Source organism: Triticum aestivum, chromosome 2D (genome assembly GCF_018294505.1).
Source record: "Triticum aestivum cultivar Chinese Spring chromosome 2D, IWGSC CS RefSeq v2.1, whole genome shotgun sequence".
NCBI lineage: Eukaryota > Viridiplantae > Streptophyta > Magnoliopsida > Poales > Poaceae > Triticum > Triticum aestivum.
Genome location: NC_057799.1, coordinates 534,275,119 through 534,293,459, shown reverse-complemented (window position 1 = coordinate 534,293,459; position 18,341 = coordinate 534,275,119). Strand labels below are relative to the sequence as shown.

The following is an 18,341-nucleotide window of genomic DNA, read 5'->3' as shown; positions in this document are numbered from 1 at the left end:
TGGCTTTGATGCGGGGATACGAAAATGACCTGGCGTGGAAACACAGCCGATCAGTTCTCATTTTTATTTTATTTTTCGATGGAGCTGCTGACTTGGTGTGCTTGATTTCATTTTTGTTGGACCCAGGAGTGTAGACGACGGTGAAAAAGGAGAGGAATTTGAATGTGCGTGTCTACATAGGCGGCTAGACTCTTTGGATGTTTGATGAATGAGCTTACGACTCTTTGGGCGGTAAATAAGGTAGATTAGGAAAAGGTGGCGGAGATTTCTCAAAACCTTCTGCTGGCCGCGGCTAACACGGAAGTTTTTACGCTGCATCAGGGGGATCTCGTTGCAAAATTACCTCCCGAGAACGCCGCCCCCAAGGCCCCAACACGCGCAGGCTGTTGCGCGGAGTGTCATCCCGGTAATTCTGCCGCCCACGGTTTTTTTTTTAGGGGTGCCGCCCACGGGTTAGTCCCCTATCGGCCACCGACGCGCGGGACCAACCAGTCCGGGGCCCACCGGGCAGCGAGCGTGAGGGAGGTGAGCGCACGGGGTCGGTGAGGCTAGCAACCCCCGCCGGCTTTATTGGTGGGGCCCGGCCAACTCAGCGGCACGTATGCAGCAGATATAAACCCCTCCACGAAGGAGCAAATACAACGCACTTCTCAAAAACCCCGACCAAATTAAAAAGATTCTCCCCCCATCTCTCTCTCCCGTTCCCTCACTGTTCCAATCTGCCCTTCTCTCTTCTTGGTGATTTGGCCGCGGCGTCTGCTCCGCGGTCGCCTGACACGACCGTCGGAAAAGGCAGAGACGGGCGAGGATCTCGACCGCCGGGAGCTTCGATCGGCTTCAGTCCCGTGGTGAGCTCCTGTTCATTCTTGTTAACTAGCGAGCGTAATTTTTTCCGGTGTTTGTTCTGCCTCTCGATTTTTTGTTTTGAAACCGATCGCGTCTGTCGAGCGACGGCCCGTCGGCGATCCGCTGGTTCTCCGACGGATGGCGGCACCACTGGTTCCGCCATTTCATCCGACCTTCCACCTCTGGAGCGGCGCCTTCCGTCGCCCGAACTGAATCGCCGCCCGCGGAGTGGATTGGAGGAGCTTTTTTTTTTTAATTATCACTCCGATTCTGCCGCCTCCGGCTGCTCCGCTGTCCGCCTCTGCTTTCGCCATTTCGGTCGGCTTCCGCACGATTTCGCTCCCTCTGCTCGCGGCGGAGCGGAGGGTGGTGGGTTTGTTGCTGTCGACGAGGACCATGATGTTTCGATTAGGCTGTGCGTGTCCGATCGATCGGGATTTTTTTGACTTTGAGGTGCTGCGGATGGCACGTCCCTGCTCGGGGTAGGAGGAGGGGGCAGCGATCGTGGGAGGGAGGGCTGGTTGGTGGGCACGAATTGTCGTTTTTGTCTTTTGCCTTTTTCCGGCTCGGTTGCTGGACTATTTGGTGGACACTGCGTTTGGTAGGCTGGGAGCCGCTTGTTCTCCAAAATTCAGTGTGAGCTCCGATCAACTTTTTTGGAGAAAAATACTCAATCGACTACTTGTTGATCGATCCGATCCAACCCCGGCCTCTGCATCAAGAGATGCGCACAGCCATACGATCGGATCCTTGTGCGTGCAACATAATTCTGGTCCTGATTGGCCTTCTGCGGAGTTGGTACTACTGCCTTTGACTGGTATGTAGGTTGTAGGATATGTATACAGGAAGAAGATATCATGAAATTCTTAATGATATCATTGTGTTTCTTTTTGCCAAAATAACAACGAATAGTTGGATCCGAGCTGTCGCCTTTCCTCTGTATCCAGTCTGTAGTGAAGTGGTCTGTACACAAAATCAATTGTTTACTTTACCCCCACTCAGCCTGTTCTAGGAAGACTGTCGTGCCTTTTTGGGCTCGCCTTGATTGGATCCCATTTGTAGGTGACATCGTCATTACACATTATCTTGACGCCTGTATGCTCATTCATGATGTGAGTATTGATGCCAGTATTTTCTTGTTGTGAATATCAGAAACGAATACTAAGCTAGTGGCCTGAGATGGAAGCAGAACAGGCGGCGGAAGTAAGCTCTGGGGAGACGACCAATCTTAAGTCGCCTGACACGATTCTGGTAAGGAGAACATTCATCCGTAAAGTCGAGTGCATGTCGAGATTCCAGCGTACTTTCAGAAATGAGTGATGTGTACATATCTTATTAGTTTCTTAGTATGTTTCATTCATGTTCTGTTTTGTTGTTTGGCGTCCAATACTTCTTGATGTCAAAAAAAAAGGTGTGGTTTCTGAACATGTTTTGGGTGGGTGACTGAAATATGTTGTTGTGTTCAGTACTTTAGTCATTTGTCAGTTCATATACATTGGTCTCTGCTAGTACTTGAATATCATTCATTTGAACATGCCATTTCTGTAATGAAAATGGGGGCCAAGTGACCCCTTCCATAAAAAGAAACATTTGAATATGTAGAATCTTGGGTCGATGATAATTGGCGGGCACGAAAAAACATTTATGTCTTACTATACTATCACATTTATTAGTATTGAGAATTGTGGTGCGGTGCCCATGATCAGCATAACTTTCAGACCAATGTCCTAAATATTTGCATCTACTGCATTGAAAAAGATGCTAAGGAGTGCGGAGAATAGAAGATGAAAACAAATGCTTAAAGTCTCAAGATTAATAGAAATCTCATGGTTACAATAGTACTTTTCTTTCAATGAGGACTTGTTTATTTTTCAATGATCACTTGGTTATTATTAAATTAGAAATTCCAAATATGCCAATGTCTTAGGTACATGATGACAAAGAAAATTTAGTAAATGGGAATTCAAATCAGCATGTGAAGGAAACACCCAATGATGATGATGATGGAACAGGATCTGATGGTTTTGAGCTGGTAGATGATGTCTCACCTTTGACAAAGGCAAGTCCCAAAGAGGATGGAAAAACTTCAGAATCTGCCACCTTGAACCAAGAAACAGAAAGACTGAAAGTACTATCAAAGCGTATTGAAGAGCTTGAATCTGAAAAGGAAAAATTAATGAAGGACATGACAGAAGCAGAAAATAAGCAGACACTGCAAAACAATTCTCTACAAGAAGCACATAAATCTCTCACTGAGAAGGATAAAGAGCTGGCTGATGCAACACAATCACTGAGCGAGCTGGGGTCTGAGCTTGAAATCTCGAAGCAGAGGATTCAAGAAATTGAGGCTGAGTTAAGTTCATCAGCTGATAAGCTCCACAAACTTGAAGAGCTGAAGGATGAAAGAAGCTTGCATGCTGCACAGGAGGCGAAAAGGGCTGCAGAACTTGATAAGATGCTGGAAACGGCTCAGTTGAACATGAAAGAGATGGAAAACCAGATTAGCAATCTTCAGGAAGAGATAAAGGGGCATGAGGGCAAGGCTGTTGACCATCAGCAAGTAGAAGAATCACTGAATACCACAATGTCACAATTCAAGATGGTGCAAGAAGCACTTGAACTGTCAAAATCACAAGTGGATGATTTGGAGCAGAAGCTTGCCTCGCAGGATGCTGACATCAGTAAGCTCACTGAAGAGTTGAGTCTCCATTGTTCATCTGAAGAATCTTTGAAGGAAAAGAGCCTTAAACTAGAGACTGAACTTGCCACCGTGAATGAAGAGTTACAAGCGAAGCTTCTGAGTTTGCAAGATATGGAGATGAAACTGGAAGAGCATGTGAAGGAAAAAGAGACTAGTGAAGCTACATTGGAGAAGCAACAGGCGCAGATACTCAACCTGCAGTCTGGGCTCGATGAATTAAAGGATGAACATGAAACTCTCAAAGGGACTCTAGTTGACGCTGAATCAAAACTATCAGAGAGAGACTCTATGCTACGTCAGGCTGAAGAGGAGCATGCTAAAGCACAGTTGCTGCTGTCAGAAGCATTGTCGCATAAAGAAGAACTGGAGGTAAATCTGAAATCTATCAATGAGCAGCATGGTGAGTCCAAAGCTGTTGCTGAAGATGCAAACGGGAAGATTCTTGAGCTTGAAGCACAGATTCAGGCACTACATGCAGCTGAAGAGGCTTTGAAGTCGCATCTGGAAGAGGCTAGCATGAATGTGGAAGTTGCAGAGAAGAAATGCTCTGATCTTGAGCAGCATCTCAGTGAATCTGAGAATAAATTAGCCACTTCGAGTGAACAAGTAAAGTTGCTGGAAGAGCAGGTCGAGCAAGAAGCAGCTTCTTCAGCAGAAAAGGAAAAACAGCTTGAAGAAGCAGTGAACAATGCAGAGGCATACAAAGAGAAGATGAATGAATTGCAATCTTCGCTGGACTCCTCGACATCTAAAACTGAGCTACTTGAACAAGAAGTCAAGGATCTGACTGACAAATTCTCCCAGCATCAAGAACAAGCTCATTCTGTTCATGAAAGAAGTATTGAATTGGAGAGTTTGCTTCATACATCAAAGTCTGATGCTGATGGTGCACACTCCCGAAGACAGGAACTGGAGCAGGAACTTGAAGCCACACAAGCAAAGTTCAAGGAGGTTGAAGCAGAACTAGAACAGTACAGAAGCAAGGTTTCCCACCTTTCCGATGATCTAGAAGCTTACCAGACAAAATCAGCTAGTCTTGAAGCTGTGATGGAAGCTGCAAGTGGAAAGGAGAAAGAGCTTATGGACTCACTGATTCAAATCACCGAAGAAAAGAAGAAACTTGAGGAGCTAACAGCAGAGTATGAAGTAAAACTTCAAGAACAATTGCAGGAAAAGCAAGTTATCGAAGAGAGGGTGCAGAGTCAAGAATTGAAGGTGCTTGATTTAGAAGAATTGTTGGCAAAACTGACAGAAGAAAAAGAAAGTCACGAGAACACCATTGCTGATCTTAACCTGCAACTGTCCAATAAGAATGACATGTGCATGCAGTTGGAGTCCCAGTTAAGCGAGGTTGGGGATGATCATAGCAAAACAAGGTCACTTCTCTCTGATGCACACTCGCACAAAGAGGAGCTAGAACTGAATTTGAAATATCTTAATGATCTTCACACTGAATCCAAAACAGCTGCAGAGTCTGCAATGCAGAGGAGCGCAGAGCTTGAAACTCAAGTTCAGGAATTAAGTGCTGCTGAAGAAAGTCTGAAGTTACAGCTTACTGAGTTTGAGTCAAAGCTAGCATCTGCCGAGAAGAAGAGCACAGATCTTGAGCAAGAGCTTAAAGATGTGACAGATGAATGCAATGGTTTCCGTGTGAAGGTTGATGAACTTTCTGGAGAAGTTGAGGCATACAAGGAGAAATCAGCGAGTCTCGAGGCTTTATTAGCAGAAGCAAACCAAAAAGAGGATGAGTTGTCAGGGAAGTTGGCTCAAGCTAATGAAGAGAAGGAGAAGTATGAAGAATTGTCAAACAAGGCCACCACAGCGCATTTGGAAGCCGAGAAGCAGGTCCAGACTTTACAGGCTGATCTAGAATCTGCCCGGGGTAAAATGGAAGAGGTGGAGAATGATCTTCAGGCCCTGGGTGTTAGAGAAAGCTCAGTACTTGACAAGCTTAAATCTGCAGAGGAGCAGCTTGAGCACAGTGGAAGGGCACTAGAACATGCCACTTCCAAGAAAATTGATCTGGAATCTCTGTACCAGTCTTTACTTGAAGATACAGAGAAGAAGCTCCAGCAAGTAGGAGACAACTTGACTCAGAAGGAGACGGATTGTCAGCAACTGTCTGAAAAGTTGAAGTTGGCCGAGGAACAAGTGGCATCTTATGAAGCAAAAGCAGCTGGTGCCACTGAAGAGGTGGAATCCATGAAGGTGGAGCTCGAAGCCTTTGAAAATGAGATTGCTACTCATGAGACCACCATTGAGGAACTCAAGACCAAGGTCTCCAGTGCTGAGTCAAAGGCTGAAGAGGCGTTGGCTGAGAGCACGGCCATGGGTGCAGCAAATCAGGCTCTGAAAGAGGAACTTGATGCTAAGCTGGCCGTGCTTCATGAACTGCAAGAGCAGTTTAACTCTACTCATGCTGAAAAGGAAGATGTTGTTACAAAGCTAGCTGAGCATGGAAGAACGATAGAACATTTGACTGAGGTGCACAGTAGAGGCATAGAACTTCAATCTGCAGCTGAATCAAGGAATGCAGAAATTGAAGCTCAAATGCGTGAAGCTCATGAGACAATAGCACAGAAAGATTCAGAAATTAAAGATTTGAACGAGAGGCTGATTGCAATTCAGTCTGAGACTGAAAGTTTGATGCATGTGAATGAAGCCTTGAAGCAGGAAATCAGTGCTAAGCTGGTCGTGGTTGATGAGCTGCAGGAGAAATTTGTGTCTGCGAGTTCTGAGAAAGAAGAAGCTGCAGAGAAGCTGGCTGTTCATGAGGAAACAATAAAACATTTGACAGAAGAGCATTCAAAGGGCTTGGAGCTCCAGTCTGCTGCTGAATTGAGGTATGCGGAAATTGAGAGTCAACTGCATGAAGCTCATGAGACGATTGCGAATAAAGAAGCTGAAGTTACAGACCTCAAGGAAAAGCTGGTTTCTCTTGAAGCTGAGAATGGAAAACTGGCGGATAAGAATGAGCACCTAGAAGGAGAAGCGTTTGCTAAGGTGGCCATGTATGATGAGTTACAGGAACGGTTTAGTGCTACGCACGCTGAAAAGGAAGAAGCTGTAGAGAAGCTAGCTGCTCATGAGGGAACAATCATAAACCTAACAGAGGTGCACACAAGAAACTTGGAACTCCACTCTGCAGCTGAATCAAAGATTGGTGAAACTGAAGCTAAACTGCATGAAGCCCTCGAGACAATAACACAGAAAGAAGCTGAAGTTAAAGACTTGAGCAAGAAGCTGGATGCTCTCGAGATTGAGTTGGGATATTATGAAGAGCAGGCAACGGAAGCTGCTTCCAATGAAGAAAATCATAAGGTTAAATTTGATGAAGTCGTGCACAAACTAAAGAGCGTAGAAGCACAACTTGCAGAAACACAAAGCAAGGTTGAACTTTTCCAGACAGAGAAAGAAAACTTGATTACTGCAAATAGTAGTTTGAGTGAGGAATTGGAAGTACATCAGAGCAAGCTGAATGAATTACAGCTGGCACTTGCTGCCGCAGTAGCAGAAAAGCAGGGGTCGTCGGAAGAGATTCACTCATTGCGAAAAACACTCGATGGCATGATTCAACGCAAGGAAGAACTGGAAAGCCAGGTGATCAAGAGTTCTATTTTTATTATTCTCGGCTTAGTGCTGCTTGCCTGTTATGGCTTCGAAATATTTCTCATACCATTACATAGATCTTACCAAGATGTCCTTTTTTTCAGGTATCTTCTACTCTTGAAGAGCATGAAGAACTGACAAACAAGTACCAAAGCACACTGGAAGAGAAGCAGATGTTAAATAACAAATATGAAACTACAAAGAAGGAGCTTGATGAAGCAATAGCCAAATTGGAGGAGCAAATGAATTTGGAGAAGTCTGAAAAAGAATTGCACATTTCAAAACTCGAGAGGCAAATTACAGTGTCTGAACTGAAATACATGGAGGAGGTATCTTGTTATTTATCTCCCTCTAAACTAATTTGGGTCCTACAGTACTTTTTTTGTCGAGCTGTACAGTAGGGCAATTGGTCCTACTTTCGAAGTACTATCTGTATAATTTCTCAAATATTCTCAGATCCACACCATGCAAGTTGAAACAACTGAAAAGAATGAAGCACTTACAAGCAAGATGCAGGAGCATGCAAACTTAGTCCATGAAAAAGATCAGTTGGAGCAACAATTGCTGGAAGTTAGGAAGGAACTGGAGGCTGCTTACCGTACCATAGCTAACCAGGTAAATTGGCGTTGTCACTATTTTTTTTCTAATAGAACATTTTTTTACTGTCAAGCATTTCTGCTAAATACAAAGGGATGGCTGGATCCATCAATTTCTTACTGTCAACCCTATCTGCTGAACTGGTAACATCAGAAAATGATGGCAGATAGGAAGTTGCCTCTTTGTATGGCTATGTTGTTGACATGTAGTGAAGTTGTTGACTTAATTGATTCCAGATAATCTGACACTTCGTTTTTTCAAAATTTGGTTGTTGTTTGAACTGATCTTGACATGAAAAACCTTTTTTTGGCAGGAAGAGCAAGCTTCAGTGAGGGAGATAAAGTGGGATGCGTTTAAGACGTATTCAGCGGATCAACTAGAAGCTGCACAAAAACACGCTGCAGAGCTGGAAGTACAAGTATCAGCTCTTAATCAGCAGCTGCAAGAAGCTGAGATCCATTACGAGAAAAAGGTTGGATTCTATCCGAGTATCCATTTGAGGCTATAATACTAGTTCACCTGTTACATCTGATGGGTTTTATGGATCCAAGATTAAGGCAGCACGATAAAATCCATCTGTTATTTGCCTTCAAATCCTTAAATTTGGAAGCTTGCTTTGTTCTGAGGCATCTGGCTTATTGCTCAGCTTTCTCTCATTAAGAACATAAGCATCATGATCGAAGGCTTGCATGATAATGGAATGAGGGAACATGAATAGAAAATGCATTGCCTCACACGATTACAGGAACATGTTTAAATTAGCACAAATAGCCTTTTCAATCTGTTGTAGTAATCATACTTACAAATTCTTGACGATGAAAAGCTGATAGATTCACACAATATCCCCATACTTCACATTAGAGAACTTGCTTCACCGTTGGAATTGCTAGTCCTGCTGCTGCTTTGACACTTTATAGACAGTTTATAAGTGTATATGTCTACTTTTTTTTTCTCATGTATTGATTTATGCGTTTTTTTTCAGGTTGCAAAGGAGAGTGAGAAACTCGCTCTTGTCAATACAGAGCTCAACAAGCTGACCAAAAATGTGAGCAAGAGTGTTGAAATGGAGAAGAAGGTACAGGACCTTGAGCAGAAGTTGCAGCTTGCTTATTCCAAATCTGAAGAACAGGCAAGCAAAGAAGAAAAAAATGCTATGAAATATCCTGAGTACCCTGATCAGTAGTTATCAGCAATTAACAACATTGTCTTTTTTGCAGGCAAAGGATGCAGTGGTATCAACGAGATCCCGAGAATTCAGCCTGGACTCGGTAGCACCGCAAAACAAACAGCGCGACATATCTCAGGCTCCTAGCACGGCCTCCCCGAAGCCGGCGCAGCAACAACTGCGGGAGCCCTCCGGCATCATGGCCTTCAAGTTCATCCTGGGTGTCGCCCTGCTGTCAGTGGTCATCGGCGTGTTCCTTGGAAGGAGATACTAGTGCCGATCTTGTGAAGTTCCTGCTGGTGCCCTATGGGAAAATCCCATCCTTAACAGCTAAAAACTGTTGCTTCCCATGAACCTAAACTACTACTCTAGCTGAACAGCGCATAGCTTGCTTGGTTTGGTGGATTGCAATTGAACGGACTGATGGCTTTCAGGGAGAAGTCAGAAATCCGGAAGCGTATTCTTGGTGAGTTCTCCCTATAGTTTCTTTTTGGGTCAAGGGGGGTAGGAATTTGATTTTTGTTCATTCCTAGTTTCCTACCCTTGGCATGCAGAAGGCCATATGCATGCAATTTGGTGTTTGCTGTCGGTGAGCTTGTATTAATTTGTAAAAAGGAAGTCCGTCAGGAATATTAATTTGTTCATATGGTCGAGTGTAAGCTGTGTCATATGCTGTACAATCACTCTAGTGTTTTTGATCTATATATATCTGGGTTGTTGGTTGGCAAGGAGTGGCTCGTTTATCCACTGTATTTTCAGATGGGTTTATCCACTCGTTTATTTACTCGTTTGATAAGATGGGGTTCAGGCTTTCACCGCAACCATTCATTACTTTCTTGCCATATACTCCCTCCGTTCCTAAATATAAGTCTTTTAGAGATTTCACTATAAAGACTACAGTCGGATGTATATACCTTTTAGAGTATAGGTTCACTCATTTTGCTTCGTATGTAGTCTATAGTGAGAATCTCTTAAAAGACTTATATTTAGGAACGGAGGGAGTAGAGTACTGTACCTGTAACCGCATGCGGGGTGATGTATTTGCAGATTCTGCTTCAGTGGCATTTGGAGGCCATATGATACGGGCGAATGGATCTGGTCATATTTGTTTGCATTTCGCAGGTGCACTCGTCATATCACATACAGGTGAAAGCGCCCAGGCCACAAGCGACACAGCATGCATGCTTTCCAAGTTTCCATGTGGAGAAAGTCCAAAACAAAATTGAACTCGTAGACGAAAGCTAAATTAAACCCTGAATTTGTAATCCTGAAAATCAGCACACCGAATTTTCTGATCCCGCTCTATTTTTAACCCTCATGGCGTTTAGCTGGTATTTACTGATGTGGCAAGTCAAATACTAGGATCGTTGACCGGCTGGCTGGACATTAGCATGAATGGCCCATTAGCACAGTCGCTTGGACATTAGCATGAATCAGAGTGCTTTACAGGACTCAATCTTGGGATCTCGCACTGTGAGCGCCCGCAATTAGCCACTCACTCTGAAGGCTGCTCGTGACGATAGATAGGGCGACCTCAATAAGAACAGACAGGAGCATTCATTTATATAAACACTTCAGAAAGAAAAACTCGACGCCGCTGCCCTAGTTCAACGCGCGGCCTGCTCGCCGCCGTACAAGCTCGCCGGCTGCGTGCGTGCTCTGCTTGGCGTGTGAGTAGTGCTTGTGCGCGTCCAGCCGCGTGTGTGCTCGACTCCAGCCGGCTGTGCTTGCTGTGTGCGTACTAGCTCGAATTTCCGGCCATTGCTGATAGCACAATTTTGGGCAAAGTCGTAGGGCATCGTGCGAGTATTTAACCAAAAACTACCACAATTCATGGAAACGTGTCGAAAAATTACCATTTTACGATTTTGTGCCAAAAACTACCACTTTTGTCCTAACCTGTTGCTAAAAACTACCAAGTGTGAAAATTGCTCGCTTTGGCTCGTTTATGATAGTGTGGCCCACATGTCAGGACGGAAAAAGTCAGCACCGTTAACTTTGCCGTCACCGTAGAAAGAGATCGAGACGGTGGCGGCCTTCACCGGAGGCGGAGAAGATGAAGTACTATGGCGGTGCGGCCGCATCTGGAGGAGACGGCGCGACCTGCAAACAGCGCTCCGGCGCGAGCAGGGCGGCCGGGAGGTCCGAGGGAGGCGGATTCGGGGCGGCCTCTGCCGGATCTGGCGACGACGAGGCTGGACGGTGATGGGGAGGCCTGCCGGCGGCAAGCCCCGGGACGGCGGCTGCTCGGGGCGAGGCCATGGCGACAAGCGACACGGGGCGGTTCGCTGGGCAGCAGGGCTGCGCCAGGGAGGCGAGGCTGCAGGATCCGGTCGCAGTAGGGTCGGCGACTGCCGGCGGTGCTCCGATGACCATTGCAGCGGGCGAGGGGAGACGAGCGGGGGCGCGGGCGTGGCGGGAGCTTGGGTCCGCAGGTGGCTACGAGGACAGATGGTCACGGGCGTTAACGGCTGGCCATGAGCGCTTCGCCACGCTGGCACTTAAACAGTGGGGTCGGGCAGTCAGATTCGGGTTTAGCCCAGGCAAAGCGAGCAGTTTTCACACTTGGTAGTTTTTAGCAACAGATTAGGACAAAAGTGGTAGTTTTTGGCACAAAATCGTAAAGTTGTAGTTTCTCGACATATTTCCATGAATTGTGGTAGTTTTTGGTTAAATACTCCTAATTTCAGAGATAGAGCACTGTTTAGTACAGTCAGATACAAGTATAGTACAGATCTATGACTGTACTCCGTATTTTCAGAGATAGAGCACTGCCATGTACTCCCTCTGTAAACTAATATAAGAGTGTTTAAATCATCAAAGTAGTGATCTAAACACTCTTATATTAGTTTACGGAGGGAGTATATGTATAAATTTCAGAGATATGCCAGTACGTATGTGTATGCGTAAAATTCTACTGTAGTAAAGTAGTATGTATATTTGCAAATGGACTGGCATTATTTCACATTTATTTTCTTTAAACAGGGACTAAGTGGTCGGTCAAAATTTTCATAATTTTTCTTGCAAAATGGTTGTTCGATTCCTACCAATGTACATATCATTGTTTTATGATCAATTAGCATATAAACATATTCACTCAGACTCAGGCACCATGGGCATTACATAATCAACAGCCAAATCTAGTATCATAGTTTGTTTAAGTCAAACAGTTTCCAGCTTTTCGGCACCTAAAAGTTCACAACAGCTTTTTCAGAATCTACAGCTTAACCAAACAACAGCCTTAGAACCAACGTAAAACTATCAGTACGGACCTAAGGGGCTGTGTTGGGAATGGAGGGAGTATGAATGATGTCTCAGGTGGGTTTGGATGGAGGAACCTCTGGCAGTGGAGCTTGGTCAGATAAGATCATGCGGACCTCATAGATAGTCAGCCGCGCCGCTGGGTCCGGGTATGTGCAGGAGAGGGCGATGAGAAGAAGCTTGGTCGCCTGAGCAAAGTTGAAGTCGTCGACCCGCGCTGCTGGGTCGACCGCCTCGAGCAGGCGACTTTCCCCGTGAAGCGTCCAAACCCAGTCCACCAGTTCGGCCGGCGATCCCCGGCCGTGAAGATTTATTTCTTCGTTGACTGTAGCGATTTTGCACTGTTGAACCCAGTTGAACACTGTAGCGATGAAGCAGGCCCAGGGCGCGGTGTTAGCCTGGCTCCGCCCCTGGGGCCCACATACGACCTGCAATATCAGCACACCGAATTGCAGCATGTCCGCCTCCAGTGAACCGCGGGGCGTGTTGCTCTGGTCGGGTTGGTAGCCAAAGTGCCCGTGGAGCCGGGCGGCGAAGTCTTGTTCGAGCAAGATGTTGGACGCCTTGATCGACCCGTGGGGAACGTTGGTGACGTGCAGGTGGTAGAGCGCCCGGGCGACGTCGTTGACCATGCTGTAGCGGAGCGGCCAGGTCAAGCCTGTCCCGCGGGGCTCGCGGAAGAGGCGTTTGTCCAAGCTGCGGTTGGGCATGTAGCTGTACACCAGATGAAAATAACCATTTCCGAAGCTGTATCCTGCAGAGAATCAACCGTCAATGTTCCTATAGTACGTTTAGAATCCCCTTGGCTGGCAAACATTCGCTGGGAGGGATGGCATTTGCAAACGTTTTGATGGCATTTTATTGTGGAGGGTGGCCGTTTCTTTAGAACAGCTTTGCATTTTCTGGGTTCAAGGCTCAAAATTGTCATCCTCCCGAAAAATGTTATGTCGCTCTCTGAAGGAACTGCCATAGTCAACACAACTAAAACTACAACAATAACATTTGAAATGCCACCCTCTTGGAGCGAACGTCATCCAGATAAAATTTCTGTACGATTTAACCGTTACTCTATCGGTGCATAATTTGTTGATAAAAAACATACTCTTTTCACACAAGAGATAAGAGTGTATAATAGATCTTAGTCGTTGATCTAATTAATTAGTGGTTTAATTAACTCTTATCTTCTTACCTCACATGTAAAAAGAGGGGGTAAGAGGGAGCATGTTAACATTTGCCATAAGTGTGATTCTGTATCTGACAACAAAAATATAGGTAAATGAACTGCATCTAGGTCACATACCGAGTAGGCTTACGACGTTCTTGTGTTGTAGGGTGGTCATGCGGCTGAGATCGTCCACCATACGCTCCCTCTGCTCCGTGCTAATGATCTCGTGGAACCTCTTGATGACCACAACAGCGGGCAAGCCGTCGTCGGCCACAAATTTGGTACCTTTGTACACCACCCACTGGCAACCCGGCTTGCGCATCCGAGATTTCATGTGGAAGTCGTTGGTTGCTACTTGAAGCCGTTCGTAGTCAAGCTCCTTAGGTCTCGCCCAGGACGCCCGTGAGCAGGGCGAGAAGGGATCCATAATCACGGCATCCTTCTCCGGCCGCTGCACGGGCGGCCAGCCGTGTTGGGTGGCTGCAGGAGCACGCTCGTCGGCAGGCACGGGCAAGGCGAGGAGCATCCAAAGCAGCTTCTCTGGCGACGGCGGGAGGCGCCTGGAATCGGGAGAGACGTCGGAGGATCGGGGCCGCGCGTCGGGGGTCGTCTGCGCACTGCGCACCATGCTTGCGTTGATTGACATGTAGTGGTCGGACTTGGGTGGCCCGGCGGTTGCCCGTGACCATTCCCGGCTGCCTTCGACGGCCGCCACGGCGCCGCCTTTTCCTCTACGGCATACGCAGAAGAGCAGGACTGCCAGTAGGGAAACGATGAGGCAGACGACGAACCCCTCGATGAAGTGCCAGTCCCATGTCCGAAGGTGGCCTTCTCCTGGTACTTCCCGGGCAGCACAACGCCCGCATGAAAGTACCAGCAGTGAGAAGGCGAGTATGGCCAGGGAAAGGAATGGCGCATGCAACCGCAAACTGCTCGTTGTCATGGCGCAACGGAGGTTGGTGAGGGAAGGGAGATGCGGGAGATGGTGAACTGCCCCCACGCATCTGCTTCATTCATTCGTTTTGCTCATAAAAGTTGTACTGACGTAGAGGTGGTTTTATAAGTGTTTGACGTCGGCCAAGTAGAATTCTACTTACATGCCAGTAAGGCAAGTAAGCTCAGCCTAGCTGTCGGACGAATCCATGCACAACGCGTAGCTGATAATGTTTCTCTCAACAAGAGTTTGAACAAGAAGACGGGAGAGACAAAATAATTTCTTGGATACAGCCGCCTCACCTTTCCATATCACTTTCATAAGATTCAGGCCGGCTAATGCCCGCGGTAAAAAACAAAAGACCCATGGTAGAAGCTCCCTCATCAGGTGAGGTCTAGGAAAGGATTCTAATTTGGTCTTGTCCTGCGTGGCCCGGACTGGTCGCGTAAATGCGGCTACCACTATGAAGGTTTAATTGCATGTTGTAAGAAGCTAGGGGACTCATCTGTCATCTCAGAGGTCTAAAAATAACTTTCATAAAATTTCTCTTTTTATCATTTTTTCATAGTATTTGTAAGTTATAGGCACCTGGCAATACACATTAGATTAAACAGCGTCTTTTAAAATGATTTGTGATTTTGATATTTGGTTTTGGGAATCACTTTTTTGTACTTTGGAAGTGCGCCCAAATTTGGTCCGTATACCGAATTGTGCACATGGCCCTCATTGTTACAAAGAATGACTTAATGCTAAAAGAACAATTCAACATGTGTTGCGGATTGACATATAGTGCTTAACGAAGGAAAATGGAGCAAAACCGAAATTTCAAGCATCCAAACCCTATTTGAGCTATTTGTGCTGGTACGAAAGCTGCAAGTAAACTTTAGTGCTTAATGCTCTTTTTTGAAGGGAAACAACAACAAGATATTGCTGCGTGTAATTTTATTATTATTTTAAAAAATACAAGAAATTGTTCTTTTTTTTAGCAAAACAGCAAGGCTCTATTAATCAGTCTGAATGTTCATGGGCATTACAAGAGCATCGTGGGGTGTACCCAATCTAATATGTCTTCCCTCTGGAAGCAAAACACCCTAGCTATTTTCTGAGCTTGAAAATTAGTAGCTCCAAATTCATGCACAAGTTACATGAAATAAAAGGAAGTTTTCTCTGCTGAATCTCCTTTACGATCCCTTCAAACGAACCACCAGTGCCCTCACGGATACTTTTCACCACTTCCCGGCAGTCTGATGCTATATGTAGATGATTTAAACTGAGATCTTTTGCCAATAAGAGCGCTTCTCTACAAGCCAAAGCTTCAAGTTTAGAGGATTCTAGCAGTCCCTTGATCACCAAAACTGAAGCTCCCAGAAAAGTGTCATCTCTATCACGACAAATAGCTGCAGCAGTACCTCTGTTATGATCTACGGAGACACCTACCTTAGCTTTCTACATGCAGTCCAAATGCCCACATTGTCACTGTCAGCCGTGTAAGCTCCTCATGAGACAAAAACCCATCATCGAAGTTCATAAAAACTAGGAAAAAACACTATACATAGTACAACAACAACCCCAAAGAGAGGCCAACTATCTAAAAGAGGCGACCCGAACCAATCTTCAAAGCTGGAGTACTCTTTCCTGTGAGCCTTGCAAATGATCCATTTGAGCTCCTCTTTGAATTTTCTCAATTATAGAGATTGGGAACAATGCCTTTGAAAATAAAATCGTTTCGAGTGTTCCAAATAGCCCATGAGGCCAGGATGATTATCTCTAAGGAGAAAGGAACCGCCAGCAACATTTTTCACCAATATAATCATGCAGCATGAGTTGAATAAGCTGGCAATAATACAGGCTACCTTCTCCTAGAAAAAGCACCACTACCACTATATGTAGTGCAACACAAAATATGATTATGCATTTACAAAAAAATAGCGTGACATAGGAATATGTATGTACAAAGATCAATAAACCTGCTTTCACAAAAAAAAAGATCAATAAACCTCACCTCTCATATCACAACAATTGTAGCTTTCTGTACGGTTAGCACAGGCAGAAGGTTGTTGGTAGCTTGTCGGGATAAATCAAGGAACATTACTTCAAAAGGAACTAAGGAATATATGAATGTGACTTAGAAATATAATATCAAATAATAAAGTGACGTTAAGAATTATCCTAAACTTGTATATCAAATGTAGACCATAATTTGTATATCGGAAAAATTGGGAAACTCTTTTCGCAATATATATATTGTGAAACTCAAAAATGAAGTAGTGCTGACCGAAACATTTTGTCTTCTACCGGCAGATTTTAGGTGGCGACAGATAGAAAATAATACGGCAGCGGGAAGAAAAACTAGGGCATGGCTTTGTTGTATGGCGGCGGAAACTAAACCAGTAGAAAATCATTATAAAATAGCGCGCGGCGGGGATACAAATGGAATATGGTCTCTTTCTGGATCAGTGGATGCGCCAACTAGATTTATTTGCTTATTTTGGCACAGAGAACAACATGAATTGTTTACAACAACGATGCAACTGCAACATATCGATAGGAAAATAAATATAAAATGTAGGCTTACTTCTCTTACTTGTTGTCAAGATCTAACTCTCTCCTTCAACTCCAACGTGAGCAGGAAGCATCCTCGTCCCAACATTTTCTTGTATATGCATCGTGTAAAAAACAAGCCTCGTCTCAACATAGTACAGAACATACTAAGACCAAGCAAATTATCACCCTCGACCAATTGAACCTAGTTTTGATGAGCGTGGCGCCTGTGATAAGACCATCGTACGTTGTTGTTTCTGTTGTTAATGTCGTCGTCCTCGTCGTCGTCATCGTCAATTCATCCACAATGAGGTCACGTACTTACGTTCCCCGAGGTTATATATGGAGTGCCAGCCTCGCGTTCTCAGCCTCTGTCTTGTCTCCATCTCAAGCGAGGTCACGTACGCACTTACGTATCATTTCCTCCTGAGGTTATATGTGGAGTGCCAGCCTCGTTCTGCAAAACTGGTACCTCCGGTGCTTTTGCTTCTATAAAACAGGGTTGAAAGGCTTTTGTCTAAAAATTAAATAGATAAGAGTGCCATAGAGAGGAGAACGTCCCGGCCGGAGTTCACCTGGAGCTTCGCTGGTGACGACGAGCCAGAAGTATTTTGCGTGAACACTCAGGAGTAACAAGGACCGGTGCCACCTCCACCGCCCGGTCAACCGGATAGGCTGTATGGTTTTCAACTCTCTTATTCATTTGTGTGTGCCTCGTCTAGTATACCTAGATAGTTGATCTCTATTGACTATACTAGCACAAATGCCCGTGCGTTGCAACGGGAGAAACAAACTCTCACACACCCATAGCGAGTCATCTGTGTTGTCACTTCTCCTCTTCGTCATCATCTTTCATGATGATCACTTGCCCACCTATTTCATCCACTGTGATCAGTTCCAAGGCGGTGATCTTGGTCATCACACTCGCCATGCTGATTTCTCGAGCCCCTACCTTCACCCGCTTGTGATTCCTTGTGTGCTGGAACCGCATATACATGTTCATGTGCTTGAACGCCAATCATGTCTTAATACACCAGTCGGTGTATTTCTCTATTGAGCGCTCACAATAATAATTATTAATGCAAAATTAAATTAAGGTGTGTGGTCATCAACTTGTTGACTCAACTTAAACTGCATACACTTCACTGTCGCCACCGTCCACCTTCTTCATCTCTAACATGAACTTGGGCATGTTTATAGCAGTGAACCAAGTTGTGTTGTTCCGCCATGGCCATCGAACCATGCATTTGAGTGTTTGTATACGAGCTCCAAACCGCGATTCCGTATTTGAGCAGGTCCAATTCAACTATTTGGTATTTGAGCAGGTCCAATTCAACTATTTGGGTTTGTTCTGCCTTAACTCCCAAAAATGAATCGAATATGGCTCAACCCTTGCCAATGCATGCGCGACCTTCCTCAATACAGAGCACCAGTGCAGCGATTTGGGATGACTTCATTCTTTTGCCTCCACTGCCGCGAAACTTGCAAATAAAATGAATTTTGACTGGGATGTCTTCCTCTT

General features: G+C 45.3%; 2 protein-coding genes across 2 annotated transcripts; one reads left to right on the top strand and one right to left on the bottom strand.

Moving 5' to 3' along the window:
* The first annotated feature begins 564 nt into the window (after positions 1 to 564).
* On the top strand, positions 565 to 9,646 carry LOC123054283 (myosin-2 heavy chain). Its single transcript, XM_044478016.1, has 8 exons — positions 565 to 848; positions 1,999 to 2,097; positions 2,774 to 7,147; positions 7,261 to 7,485; positions 7,613 to 7,771; positions 8,067 to 8,225; positions 8,736 to 8,882; positions 8,971 to 9,646. The coding sequence occupies exons 2-8, from the start codon at positions 2,026 to 2,028 to the stop codon at positions 9,190 to 9,192; spliced, it is 5,358 nt and encodes a 1,785-aa protein (XP_044333951.1). The 5' UTR covers positions 565 to 848; positions 1,999 to 2,025; the 3' UTR covers positions 9,193 to 9,646.
* Positions 9,647 to 12,210: 2,564 nt separating this feature from the next.
* On the bottom strand, positions 12,211 to 14,318 carry LOC123049819 (L-type lectin-domain containing receptor kinase VIII.2). Its single transcript, XM_044472686.1, has 2 exons — positions 13,480 to 14,318; positions 12,211 to 12,933 (listed from the first exon to the last, which is right to left on the bottom strand). The coding sequence occupies exons 1-2, from the start codon at positions 14,285 to 14,287 to the stop codon at positions 12,233 to 12,235; spliced, it is 1,509 nt and encodes a 502-aa protein (XP_044328621.1). The 5' UTR covers positions 14,288 to 14,318; the 3' UTR covers positions 12,211 to 12,232.
* Positions 14,319 to 18,341: the final 4,023 nt, after the last annotated feature.